The 14,160-nt window shown below is 44.0% G+C and overlaps 1 protein-coding gene across 32 annotated transcripts in view; it reads left to right on the top strand.

The window, feature by feature from the left end:
* RBFOX1 (RNA binding fox-1 homolog 1) overlaps nt 1-14,160 on the top strand; it is a 1,926,172-nt gene that overhangs the window by 1,596,651 nt on the left and 315,361 nt on the right. For 7 of the 32 annotated variants that reach the window (XM_069486170.1, XM_069486181.1, XM_069486169.1 and 4 more), the window contains exon 1: nt 5,976-6,220. The exons of the other annotated variants lie outside the window; for them this stretch is intronic. In XM_069486170.1, the coding sequence (XP_069342271.1) occupies nt 6,134-6,220 (87 nt within the window). In that variant the 5' untranslated portion in view covers nt 5,976-6,133. Of the gene's footprint in view, nt 1-5,975; nt 6,221-14,160 lie in introns of those variants that run through there. 32 annotated transcript variants of the gene reach the window in all.

The following is a 14,160-nucleotide window of genomic DNA, read 5'->3' as shown; positions in this document are numbered from 1 at the left end:
GGCAGGGAGGCTCCCCGGAGGACCTAGCACGTGACTGCTTGTTTCGGATGGGGCGTCCACACAGGCAGTCATGTGGTGCGTAGCAGAATGCAAGTTCCAACAGGCACATCTGTATGGGGTATGGGTGGGGCCTTGGAGAGACAGAGCTGACATAAGGAGCAGAGAGATTAAAAAAGCAATTTTGCATAGGTGCATTGAAGACATTCTAAAGAATGAAACAAAAATAAACTAGTCCTTTTTGAACACCTTCCAAGTGCCAGGAACACCCACATGCAGCACATCACTTCACTGCCAAAACACACCTGTGAGAGGGTACAGGTGTTGTCCCATTTTACCTCTGAAGAGACCAGGGCTCGGGGCTGAAAATACGATCCTAGATCAGACATCCAGGGGAAACATCAGACAAAACGGGGACAGAGCCCATCTCCAAGCCCCGCCTCTCCAACTTTCAAACTCAAGCTTTTTCTACTGTGCCCTGATGCCCCCAGCACACTTGAGATGACCTTGGAGATACAGGTAGCTCTCAATTACCTGGGGGCCTCTTGCAGCCTGTCTGCATTACTCACAGTTTTCCATCAGTCATTTCAGGAAGCGTTTTGGAAAACTTCATTTGCCTAGTCATCGTTTTAGTCATTAGGTGAACAAGAAGGAATGACATCCTTCTTTATTTGGGCCAGTCTCCCTTCTCAAAGGTGGATTCACACTTAGAGTCATGATAGGATGTGAGCAGTCCTTAAACTAAATGCAAAAGTGACTCCAGAACAAAAGTGATGGTGCAGCGATTAATAGTCCTGCCTGGGGTAGTGAGGAGGGCTTCACAGAAAATGCGACATTTGACCTAGACCAGCAAGGATGAACAGGAAGGAGGGGAGGAAGGAAGGAGATTTCGGCATAGCAGGCAAGTTTGAATGGAAACTTGAATTCACAGAAGTGTTTGGCAAAGGCAACTTGCCAGTGTGGTTTGAACAAACGAGTGATTTAAGGAAGGACAGTGTATATTGGAAGATGAATATGCACGGGTAAAAGGGAAAAATATTGTTGAAGGGCCTTGAATACTGTAGAAAATTCTATTATGCAACTATGCCTGGAACCGGGGTGGTGTGAGAAATTAAATAATCTGTATAAATACATATTTTGAGATAAGCGTTGTCAATATCTGAAAGATAAGAAATGCAATATGCTATTAAACTTATTCAGCAGTAGGATCAGAGGAATACTCTGTTTTGTGCTTTTCATTTTGCTTTAATGGTCAAGAAATGGTGACTGGCACTCAGCTGTTTTGGAAGCAGGCAGAGGATGGTGGCCATTGTGTCCCAGAGAGCTGACCGGTGGAGGGGGCAGCTCCTCCCCAGACGTGAGTCTAAGGAGAGGTGGCTCAACATGCCTAGATCTTCCATTCTTTCAAGAGACATTATAAATCTAAACCCATTTCATAACATTAGCTGTTCTTCACACTGTGTAGAGCAATCACCATCGTCGTCATTTCCTTCTGCGGACTGGATTGGGTCCCTTGGCTGTGTTGGCTGTGTTGGCCACCACAGTCATGGGGCAGGAATTATCTTCTCCCTCTCCCATCCTCCAGCCAGCACTTCTGTTTCTGTCCTCTTTCCCTCTCTTACAACGACGTCTAAACCACTCAGAAGAAGTGGCGGCGGGCAGAACAATCCTCATCAGCTATTGAGATCTGGGGAAGGAGGTAGAGTAGCTGAAAGCCAGAGCAAAAACTCTTTAATCTAGGAGAGGAAAAGAGGAGTTAATTATAACTAAGGAGGGAATGTCATCATGGGAGGTGGAAAAAGATGGGAGAAATATTTTTAGGGGGAGGGATGAGATTTTGAACTGTCAGAGGCTGACTAAGAAAAAAATGTCCTTGATGGAAATCCTTCATGCTGGGAAGGCAAACAGAACTGGCACCAAGGAAGTGATAAGAAAGACAAGAAGTAGGTGAGAACACAAAAAGGAACAACACAGGAGTGTGGATTTGCCACTGTGTCCAAGTCTGACTTCTTGGATAAAATATATGCTCTAGGTTAGGGGTCAGCAAACCAGTGTCTGTGAGCCAAACCCGGACCATTGCCTATTTTTATATGACCCTCCGGCTCAGAATGGTTTTGACATTTACAAATGCTTGAAAAAATTAAAAGAAGAGTAATATTTTATGACCTGTAAAAATTAGAGGAAATTCAAGTTTCAATGTTGGTTAATAGTAATAAAATGTTACTGGCACGCAGCCACGATCGTTCATTTGCGTATTGTCGATGGATGCTTTTTCATGCTACAACAGCAGAGTTTTGAGTAGCTGCAACAGGGAGTGGAAGTTCTACAACACCCAAAATATTTATTATCTGAACTTTTACAGAAAAATGTTTGGCCTCCTCTGCTCATGATGGCCAGAGCAGATGACAGCACGTGGCCTTCCATTTGAATTCAGTGTTTTGGAGGTCTGCCTCCTTGTTGTTTTACTCCACATTTTTATTATTTTAGGTTCCTGCCGTATACCACGAACTTAACACCACGCACTAGACATTGGGTAGCCACCATTTACCATGAACCGTGTGCGCCAGCCACTGGGGAACGGAGAGGCGCAGAAGGCCGTGTCTACCTTCTAGTGGAGGATCCAAGAGGAAAGAATCAGATCCCACGAATACTAAGTGTTTCCCACTTGGGAAAACAGAACCCATGTTAGGAAAAGGAGGTTTTGTTTAGGGGTTGTTATGTATTTATATGCTTTATTATTTGCGGTGTGTTTAGAACAAGGATGCATTCCATACAATTTCAAATTTGTAAGTACTACAGTCCGATGGGACACTAACATGTAAAATATAAAGTCAGAATCAGAGAAAATGTGAGTTGCGGTGGTTGAGACTGGAGTTGGTAGGGACAGCCCGTATTTTCACAGAGGGGAAAGGAGATACTTAATACTCAGGAGCAGCAAGAGCTTTTGTGTCGTGGAGTCCTTAAAAACAAAAAATATCCTCTGCATGGGCTATAGCTATGTATCTCCATATCATATATGTAATATATTTCTCATTTCTATCTGTCCCAAATCAGCAGATTCTTTAATAAAACCAGTATGTATATGTACACACAGTCATGCGTTGCTTAATGACTGGGATACATTTGAGAAATGTGTTAGGCAATTTTGTTGTGTGACTATCACACAGTGTATTTACACAAACCTACATGGCACAGCCTCTCACACACCTAGGCTGTGTCGTGTATCCCATCGCTCCTAGGTGACAAATCCACACAGCGTGTTACTGAACTGAATCCTGTAGGCAATTGCAACGTGAAGGTAGTATTTGTGCATGTAAACATATCTAAACATAGAAAAGGTACGGTAAAAATATGACATTATAATCTTATGGGGCCACCGCCATATATATAGTCCATCATGACCCAAACGTCATTATATACAGGCTCATCTCTGGGTATCAGGGGAAGCCTGGTTGCAGGACCTCTTTCAGATACCCAACTCCACAGACGCCCAGTTCCTGATGTAAAACAATGTAGCCATATAACCTAGGCACATCCTCCTGTAGACTTTTAAAATCATCTCGAGATTAGTTATAAAACCAAATACAATGTAAATGCTTTGTAAATAGTTGTTATACTATATTGTTTAGGGAATAATGGCAAGAAAAATACAGTCTATATATGTTGAGGACAGATGCATGTTTTTCCCCTGGCTGTTTCAGATCAACAGTTGGTTGAGTACACGATGTGGAACATGTGCAGATACGGAGGGCTGGCTGTTTGTATAGCGACCCGCTGTATTTCTGCACCTCCCTTTCCAACCCTCCCCCTGCAAGTGCTCACTGGAGCACTCTTGGTGAAGGGCGAGTGAGTATGGTTACCTCTGTTCTATGCACATGAAAGGAAGAGTCTAAATGTGTATATTTCTGGCCTAAGGGACTGGATTACGTTTCCTGCTTCCTGGTCCGATGGTCTCTCCACTTTGTAACACTAAAGAGATATACTTTAGTCTGGCGCAGGCCTTACCTAAGTAACTAATAGCTCTCCCCTCCCGAGATTGCTAAAGGAGAGCGGATGGGAGAAACACGTCCACATCTCATAGCGCGACGCTTCTGTCCTCCCCGGTAACTTCTCAGAAATGTGGTGTTGAAAGTCATCGTCAAAAGCTAAAGTTAGAAACGGTATCGGACTGTTGAGCAAGAGGGGTCAGTTTGCAGCTGTTACCGGAGCTTTCTGAATTGTACAACGTGGCCACTTTGATGCATGAGAATCAATTACAGAGAAACCTTGTCAAGATGGCCAAAATTCAGCCTTAAATAATTGAATTCTCTGCCAAACCCTGTCCACTGTCGTTATCTAGAAATGTAATTATGCAGCTAAATCAAGCAACTAAAATTAGTGTAGTGTAAAAACACCTTGGCTATCTAAAAGTGGAGGAATTGACATTTGGATTTAGAAAAAGCCAATAGTTGAACATGTTTGGCAGCGTTTGAAGCTCTCCCAGTTTCGACAAAATCTATATCATGTGTCCTGTTTGGAGGGAGAGGTGGAACGTGGCAAGGGGGTGTTTGGTTTGAAGGTGATTTTCCGTGATCCCTGAGCCTGGGACACTTTTTAAGTGGATCCGCATCATCAGAATTTCATTTTACTGCTTTCAAAATTGTGGAACTCTGAACACACCCACATGCTTTCCTGGTATGAAGATTAGAAGAGTGATGATTTGAATATTATCTAAGCCTTCAATCTGAAGTCAAAGATGTCTCTATACCAACCATCAGGAGAAGAACTGGAAACACATGATAAGAACGACTAACAGCCACCTCTATTGTACTCATCATGGTGTGGTGTCAGGACTTTAATTATCACATAACCTTACAAGATAGGGAGCACTATTATCTCAGTTTTCCAAATGGGAACATGGGGTTCAGAGAGGCTAAGTAACTTGTTCAAGATCACACAGCAAGTAAATGGGACACCCAAGTCAGTATAATTCTAATCCATGTAATCTCATAGGAATTTACCTACTACCATGTAACACATGCTAAACAGTCATTTGGGTATTTTCAAACACCGGAAAGATTTCAAATATTTGTTCAAATGTATTTCTCAGCCATAGTTTTGGCACACATCAGATACGCCTTTAAGCTGTGGGAACAGGGAGATAGCTCTTATTAATAGAGTGTATGTTAATATATCACCATTGAATGCTCAAAATACAGAATGTGTTTAAAATCTTTTTTTTTTTAAAAAAAAAACGGCAGTGAAGTTCTATTACAGAATGAAGTACAGTAATGAATACAGTGTCGTGGTTGGGAATCGGGCTCTGGGATGTGTTCTTAGCTCAGCTCTGCCTCCTGAAAGCCCGTATGACATGAGCAAACCCCTTAACTCGTGGGAACCTTGTTTTCTGTTTGCTACACTGGACTGAGAATAGTAACTCCTTCAGAGAGTTGTGAGAATGAAGTTATGTAACTCGTGTAAATAGTTTAACTCCGTCTCTGTGCCTAGCACGTGCTCTGCAAATATTAGCTGGTAGTATCACTGTATTATTTACAAATTGCCCCTTTTAAATTGAAACCAGAGAGAGGGGGAGAGAGAGAAACTAGACTGAATATCTTAGTTTCTTTTAGATCATTAGTACCAAAGGCTGCCCACGTTAATCTACTCAATTTGAGTTTTAAGTGGAGTTGATAATCATATCAGTTTACATTTCCCAGTTTTTTCTGTCTAAAAATCTCACTAGACCCTGTTCCTTGTCTTTTGGCCAAATGCATTGGGATATCCCATAGCCTGGTTCTCTCTGTCACTGGGTGTCTGTCTGTCTGTCTGTCTCCCTCTCTCTGAGAACTAAATTAACGAGGAGTATTTGGTTAGTCATGTTAGGCGAGCTGTTCCCAAAATAGCACCTTCCATTTTGGTAGCTTCAACTTTGCAGCTGCTCTGTCTCCCCGTCGTCTGGGAAGAAAACTTTCACATTAAGAGTTGCTGATGCGGATTTTCTTTCTTTCCTCTCCCCGGGTTGATGAGCGCCTGGCTCCTGACAGAAGCGATTTGGCTCTCGGCTTTGTAGTTCGGAAGAAGTTGGGTCTATAGATTTTCCCCCTAACTCTCCATTGATGTGTTGAGCTTCCGAGGGAATAACACCTTCACTTAAAGCATGTTGGCGTCGCAAGGAGTGCTCCTGCATCCCTATGGTGTACCTATGCTCGTGCCAGCCGCCCCCTACTTCCCCGGACTGATTCAGGTAATTCAAGGCCTCTTGCCAGGCGAGCAACTTAACTCCGGAGTGCTCAGAGTCATAATTGGAATTTTTATGGTCGAGAAAGCAAACACTTTTAATACAGGAAAAAGCCCTCGCGTAGTCAGCGAGGAGACAGTAGGAAATCAGAAAGATGGATCACCCTAATCTGGCTATCGACATCTCTCATGGCTGAATAAATGGTGTAGTTGAGCTATATTTGCTTGTATTGATCCGGCCGCTGTTTAACATTCATGCCTTTGCCTCGGGAGGTTGGCCACAGGGCACAAGATTTGCTCTCCTCCCCCCAGCTTGCGGAGGGACTCGGTCTCCCAGAGCAGATCGTGAGGCCAAGGAACTTATCCCGAGGTGACTCAGTTAAGAGCTTTAACCCAGGCAGGGGAAGGAGCATGAAATATGCATGAATTCCTGCGACACCTCGCAACGCGGCGCTCCCCACCTGAGTGCGAGTGGTGGCACTGAGGCAGGGACGAGTGTCTATTGATGGTTAATTTATGAAGTTCAGAGATTATTCTAGAATCCCTGGCCAGCTGTTTACATCTTAATGATGGCAGGAAAGTGGAGGACTGAGATGTGTGTTGGTTTTACTTGTAAGGCTATTAATTCTGTGCAGAGGAGATTATCTACCAATAAGAAATGTGGGATCTTTTTTTTTTTTTTTTAATTTTTTCTGCTTATCCTAAGTGTGTCTCTGTAAGCACGTGTTGGCTTCTGGACATACGTCAGAAGTTCTCTGTGGAAGGCTAACATCGCCTAGTGTTAGAGCCCACACGTCATAGGAAACCCAGGTGGCTTGTTGTTCTGTTGTTTGTTTCTTGAGAATAACTGTGCCTTTGTAAGACATTCTGCATCCTGTTTCGACAGGAAAGGGAAATGAGGTATTCAGTATGTCCTTGCACTCGGGTGCCCTTCTCTCAGCTCCTCATATTTAAAAATTCTACAACACCCTAGCTCATTAATTAAAATTTCTGGGGAGGATGCTGGTCAAACACTTTCTTCCCTCCTTTTCTGAATATTGCTGTTATTTTTTGATAACTGGAAGAACCTGGGTGATTAGTACCATTCCGGGGCGATTCCAAATAACAACAAAACATTCTGTCATCCCAGTTTTGTGGCTCTTGCTCCATTTGGAAGCGTTTCTCTATATTCTATGCTATGAACACATGGGCCGCCCGGAGAATGGTCCTCAACAACATGGAAATGGTTCCATCTTCGGTGGAAAACACAGGCTGGCGTGGTGAGGCTGCCACCCCTGAAGTGGGACCCTGTGGCAAATTGTAAAGTAACAGGCCTTTCGCTTCTGCTGGAAACTTGGGGTGAAGGTCGACTGTTGGATTTTTGTCAGACCCTCTGCCGCCCCGTCCGATAAATAATTACAAGCAAATCGTGCCCTTCACTCTATGCTGATTGATGCTGAAATTGCTTTTGAAAGTTCTCATAAGTTCCTGTTATAGATTAAGTGCCGGTGTAGGAAAAATAACGGCACCCACTGAAAGGGGTGAATGTAATCAGGTTTAATGGACTTGAGAGCTTGTTGGGAATTAAATAACTATCGATTTGCTGGAATGTTGCTGTCATTACGAAATGCCACTCTGGACGTATTACCCCAGTGATAGATGAGAAGACGCCAGGGCCAGCTGAGAAATTGGGGAGGCCCTGTTTCTTCCTTTTCTTGCAGAGTGTTTGAGAAGCGTATCTGGTTACTTTTGGAAGGAACTAGTGATTTTACTTGCAAAACTCTTAGCCAGATCATACTTTGCTTTTCTAAGCAACACCTCCGGTAAGTAGGTACCCATAAGTCAAGAAAACTGTTTAGTTGGGAGCCTCTGGACCAGCTGCTGAGGTGTCCTCCATCTTCCTCCTCTCCCACCCCCGTGGAACACACTGGAAGGCTAATGCGGAGAAAAATGAGCTTTATTTCTGGTTTGCTGAGACAGCTCCTGTTATTTACCCTTTGGCATCAAGAAACTAAAATCACCCCACTGCAGTAATGTTTGCAAGGGGGGGGGAACAGCAGTGCAAAGGGAGAGAAAACTGTAACACACACACATACACACACACATTCTCTCTCACTGTGTAGCTGATGCTTGTGTTGCCAGGCCCCCTGCATCCCAACAGCCTCAGCTTCCTTACCAATTCCTTGACCTTGTGGGTTTCTTCCCCACTCAAGATGCAAGGTATTTCCTATAGGGAATTAAGGTGTCATCACCACCTTAATATGCCATCAGCAAGACATTAAAACAATCCAGAATAAAGAGTGTGTATACTCCATCATCGGGAGTCATTTCCCTGTAACCGGAGATGTTGACACAGAGCCACAGTGTCCACTTGGAAGGATTTTGTATTATGGTCAGAGATTACATTTCAAGGTCTTTCCACCCTCGAGAGCCAACGATTTGGGGGCAGAAGAGCTTCTTTTTCATAATACTTTCAAGTGCCACTTTTTCTTTTTATTCAGACCAGCATTGCCCTGTTTCAGTCTGCTCAAAGGAAAAATAAATATTTTACCTGGCATTTGCTTTCCTGGGTTTTAAGAGAGCACCTGTCTAATCCTGCAAAGACGGTGAATGGAGATGTTTTCTACCAGTTCTAGGGATGTGACTCATGCAGGATCTTTTGTTGCAAGGAATAGATTCAGTAGTTACCACCAACCCCACGCTTCATCCTCTAGGGAAGTCAGAATCTTTACCATATTGGATGCCCTGAACCGATTATTTTATGTCTAAACTTGTTGAATATGTAGCCAAATGGATAGTTTTTCCTTCTGACCATGTTCAGAATTATAGAACGCCTATGGAGGATTAAGTTAAATCCATTGGGACTGTTTCATGAGTATAAGAAGCAGAAGAGAAGAGGAAAACAACAATATTGCCAAGTACCTTGTATAAACATTGACTCCTTTCCTCTCGGTAGAGGTCCCAGTTTTGGTATCTTTGGATAAGAAGAACCAATGTACATTCCAATTGAACCTCTTATTTCTAAATTTCTAGTGATAGCTTGAATGATCAGTGAGTTGTCTGATCTGGTAACACAGGAACTCATGTCAGTTGGCAAACCCAGCCTCAAGTCCAGAAGCTGCCGAGAGAACTTCCCCAAGCCTTGGACCATAGTCACACAATGCTGGGTGACATAACCAAAACAGTGGCTTTGTAACTGATTAATCTATTTGGCTAGTGTTGGGTCTCATGAGCTCTAGGCTCTGTTTTGCAAATATGGACCCTCACTCCTCAATCTAGGTATCTGCCTCATAGATATGTCTTTCGACCACACATGGCTAGGTCATTCTGCCTACTGGACAAATCACTCCTGTCTCCTGCAGGTCTTAAAGATGATGGGTGAGAAGATTATTTTCCTGGATGCTTGACAGTGTAAACAGAGCTACGTCCATCTCACCATGCATTTGTTCGTTTAGTTACACACTCACTGCACACCTATTTTATAACAACAGTAACAGTCACAGCCACTGACTTGTGGGTTTGTAGCTTAGTGCAAGAGATACTAGATGAACCCAAAGCTATAATACTATAATAAAGACAGCAGGAGGGAATGATAGGTAGCAGTTACTGAGTACAGTACTTGTTATGTGCTAGGCATTGTACTAAATGCTTAGGTATAGTCTCTCTATTTATGTTCACATTATGTTCTCTAATGAAGTTGAGTGGTAGTATTGGTCCACCATCCCTTATCTGTAATGTTAAATTCCATAAAGCTCTGAAAATCCATTTATCTCTGGAAGTTTGGCACCAAATCTCATTTGGGAACAAAACTTGACCTGAAATGATGAAAGTCTATTTATAGACTCTCTTTATCCCAGTTAGTGCGAATATTCATATATTTTGCTGGGGAAATATTTATGTGTTTGATTTCAATGTGTTGTCATAGACCCCGCCAAGGGTTTTACGTAATCAATATGCCTACTGAAATACCTTTCTGGAAAAGAAAACCCACAAAGCTGATTCTCAAAATACAGGTGACTCCCAAGGGGCTCAGGTAAGGAATCACAGTCATGCATTATGACTGCACTTTTGCCTACGGAGAACCTGAAACCTACACTTAGAGAAAGGTGACTAGCTCAAGGTCACAAAGAATGTCGGTGGTAGAGCTGAAATTTGGACCAGATGTTCTGGACCAGAGTCTTCCCTCTTAATGCCAATCTGCCATTGACGTTGAGGTCTACTTGCAGGAGTGCATATGATGGAAACATAGGAAGGGCAGCAGCCAGACGCCTCTCTGAGTCAGGAAGAGGGTGGTTCAAAGGGAAGAGGTGGTAATTGCATTGACCTGAGAGGCATCGGTAGGCATTCCCTGGAGAAGAAAGAAGAAAGACCTTCTTAGCAAAGCAGAGAGCCTGGGTGAATTCGTGGTGTTGGCTGGAGAACTTGAGACGGGGCCTCAGTATCTTTACCAACTCGTTGACACTGCAGGATTCGACAGTGTTCCAACATAGCTCTCAAAAGTGAAAAGACATAGGTCCGAGGAGCCGGGAGGAACCTCAGGAATGGGACTCTCAGTGCAGAATCTCTGTGTACCCCATGAAGGAACGGGCTCTGTTAATACCCGTCAGTGAGTCCAGCAGGTGAATGTCCCATTTCTTGGATTTGTGTCCCATCCTTTGTCATCTCCTTCCTCTCTGAGACAGTAAGCTCTCTGAGGGCTGGGTTTTTTCCAACTTAAACTTTCCACAGCTAGGCAGTGGCAGAAAAATGCTGATTAATGCCTCTCTGATGTGGATAGCAACGGTATGAGAAAACCCTACGCACTCTGTATTTTGAAGCAGAAATCAGCATGTTGTATTTTATGAGAGGTCTGCATACACATATGCAGTGACACCAGGAGTTATTGAGCACTGATTTTAATAGTGGATGGAGAGTAACTCTGCCTACAGAAAGGTAGAGAAATGTATAGAAAACTTTGGATAAATTTATAGTTGAAGTTAAAAAAAAAAAAAAAAAAACAACTTATTTTGCTTTCTGGCTGGTTGAGCCATTTCCAGATCTTCGTATTGTTGCCCTGTGATGTAATCTGCATGTTTGGAGTGTCTGTTGATTGGGAAAGACATCAGCATGCACACCTGATATAAATTCTGGTGGCATCATTGACTTCGAGGCTGCTCCATCTTAGTCACTAAGAGACTTTTCTGTACTGCCAAAGAGGCCATGTCAACAGCGGACTAAATTAAAGAGTCAGGGAGGTGGCAAAGAGAATTTGGAGTCAAGCAGGTCCAGGTTGATATATTGGCTCTGGCATTTACTGAGCCTGTGGCCTTGGGCTTGTCAATTAACCTCTCCAAGCCTCAGTTTTCTCAGCTACAGAATGAAAGCAGGCATGCCTCACTTGCAAAGTCACGGTGAGCTTTCAGTATGATTCGTTATCTCTTTATGCAGTGGCTATTTATTGAGCACCTACTGTGTGCCGAGCTGTGAACTAGCAGTGAATGATGGGGCAGAATAGAAAACACACTAGATTCTTTCCAACAGGAAGTTTGCATTAGAATATATGGGAAAAGTCTGGCACAGATATATATGTGTATTTTATATATATATATATATATATATATATATATATATATATATGTTTATTCTGTATTGTTATGGAGAAAGAGAGAGGGAAAGGGAGGGAGAGAAAAGGAGAGAGAAAGATGGAGGATAGGTGTTTGTTAAGGATTCTTTAGGTATAAGTGGCACAAATCTAAACCATCTTGGTTGCAGGGGAAGAAGAAAGCGTCGACGCCCAGCTTCAGGCACAGCTGGATTCACAGGCTCTGGCAGCCCCAGGGCTGTGTCCCTCCCACTCCACAGTGGTTATCTCTGCCTGGTCTGTACTCACAAGCACAAGCACAGCATGTCCAAGTGGGGCAAAGGTGGTTCTCAGCAAGCCCAGGCTTGCACCCATCTCATCTTGGAAAGTCTCTTCCCAACTGCTCCAGAAAAAATTCCAGACTGCAGCCTCCCTGGCAGCTCTTGTAGTCTGTGTCCATCCCTGACCCCATCTCTGTTCTGATTGCCCCCTTTAGAGCCGGAGGTCAGAGTCAGCCCCTACTAAGCTGCATAGACTGTGAGTGGAGGAGAAACCAGGGTCCTGGTACCAAAATAAGGTGGTAGATGGGCGAAAACCATGTCCTCATTATCCACAGCAATAATAGTTAAATCTATTGCAAAGATGTGAACACGCTCTTTCTCCCTCAAACTCTGCACACACTGTCCCCAGGGAAGAAAGTGGTGGGTTTGTTTCTGATCTTCATTATCCTGACCACCTGTTGCCACTGATCTATTCACTAGGCAATGGCGCTGCCTTCTGGTTCATCTGGCTTCACCATCCGTGGTCAGATTTACCAACGGCCAGGAGGGCTGCTTTACCCAGCCTCTTCTCGCCTGCACGGATCGCAGTCATGCCTCCTGCCAGGGTATATCAGGGCAATGTCACTCTTTTACAGACTCGACTGTTGTAATCTAGGGCAGTCAAAGCAATCTGACGAGGATATCCAGCAACACAGCAGTCGAGGCACGATCGTGTTTCTTAGATCCATGATTCACGCAACCACACCACTTCTCATTCCATCAGCGATATATAAGGAAATATTTAAAGAAAGGAAAAAAAAAATCCTTCCAGTTATTAAGTTTGGCATAATGTACATGGACCTTCCGTCATTCCAAAGCACTTGGAGATGCTAGCGACTCGCCCCGTTCTGTTTTATATAAATGCACCTTTTTTTAAAATTAAGAGATTAAAAGGACACTGTCAATCTCTTCTGGTTAATATCAGTCCTATAAAAAGGGTGTGTTGCCGTGGCAGCCATCTGTCATTTTGATCATTTTAAAAGCATGCTATATCAGCAAGTATGCTTTTTATAATACGTTGGCAGGGGCTGGGCGGGTTGGAAGACCCGTGGATTTCACACTCTCCCCTGCTGCTTTGGTGTTCAGCAACCTGAGCCTTTGTTGGTGATGCAGAGCCCCCTCCCTGTCTTTTAAAGGTTGTTTTGGGTAAGTGCTTTTTCTGGGTGATTTATGATAGCGATACTCACCCCTGTTTATGTTTCTCTCCTGTCTAAAGATAGAGCTGTCACACATGCACCCCACATGCAAGGAGCCAGCGTGTTCACTGGATTAAATACGGAGCCTTAAGAGATGTCCAGAAACATTGGACTCAGTACTCTGAGGTCTTTTCCTCTGGGTGACTGAGACCGTTGTCCTCAGCCACGGCTAGTTTCTAGATTGAGCTCTTCAGGCTTGAAAAAGTAGGAGGCAAAGTGTCCATGAAACTTACGCATTTATTAAAATAAATATTTATTGATCCTGAGTTCCATGTCAGTTCTTTTCTAAGCTCTGGAGACACTGGGATGATGAAGGCCACGTCTCCATCCTCAGAGGTCACAGAGAGGGCCAGGCCGTTAGCAGCAGAGTCAGAAGTTAAACACAGCGGCTTGAAGATGGAACTCCACTCCACCCACCTGGCTAAATATGATGTCCTTACCACTGTCCGTGGCCTGGGCACTCAAGACGGGATCTACTATTCCAGGAAGGTGGCTTCCTATAGACAGGTTCTCCATCTTTTCCAAATTCCAGGGGACAAAGGAGTTTTTGCTTTGTTTTTGAGGTGGGAAGTGGACAGCAAGAGTCCACCTCTGGACGGGCGGCCAGCTTGGCCCCTGCCTCCGCTTCCTGCCTTGCACTGGGCTCAGAGTCCCAGAGCAGAGTTCTGCACATCTGCCACCGTGGGAGAAGGTGGCCCTGAGCTGTTCCTTCTCTTCCGTCCGCTCTCTGAACTGCATGGGTGCCTAGGAGTGAAGGGAATGTGGGCACCAGGAGAGGGATAGCTTGTGGATTCGCTGTTTTCTCAGGAACTGCTCTCGGAAGAGCTGTTTCTTCTTTCATGAGGCGGCTCAGTTAAGTAAAAAGAGAACAGGGTTTAGAGCAGGGAAACCT

The sequence above is a fragment of the Eulemur rufifrons genome, chromosome 14, assembly GCF_041146395.1.
Source record: "Eulemur rufifrons isolate Redbay chromosome 14, OSU_ERuf_1, whole genome shotgun sequence".
Lineage (NCBI taxonomy): Eukaryota > Metazoa > Chordata > Mammalia > Primates > Lemuridae > Eulemur > Eulemur rufifrons.
Note: the sequence above shows the minus strand (reverse complement) of the source record. Positions and strands in the feature narration are given on the sequence as shown.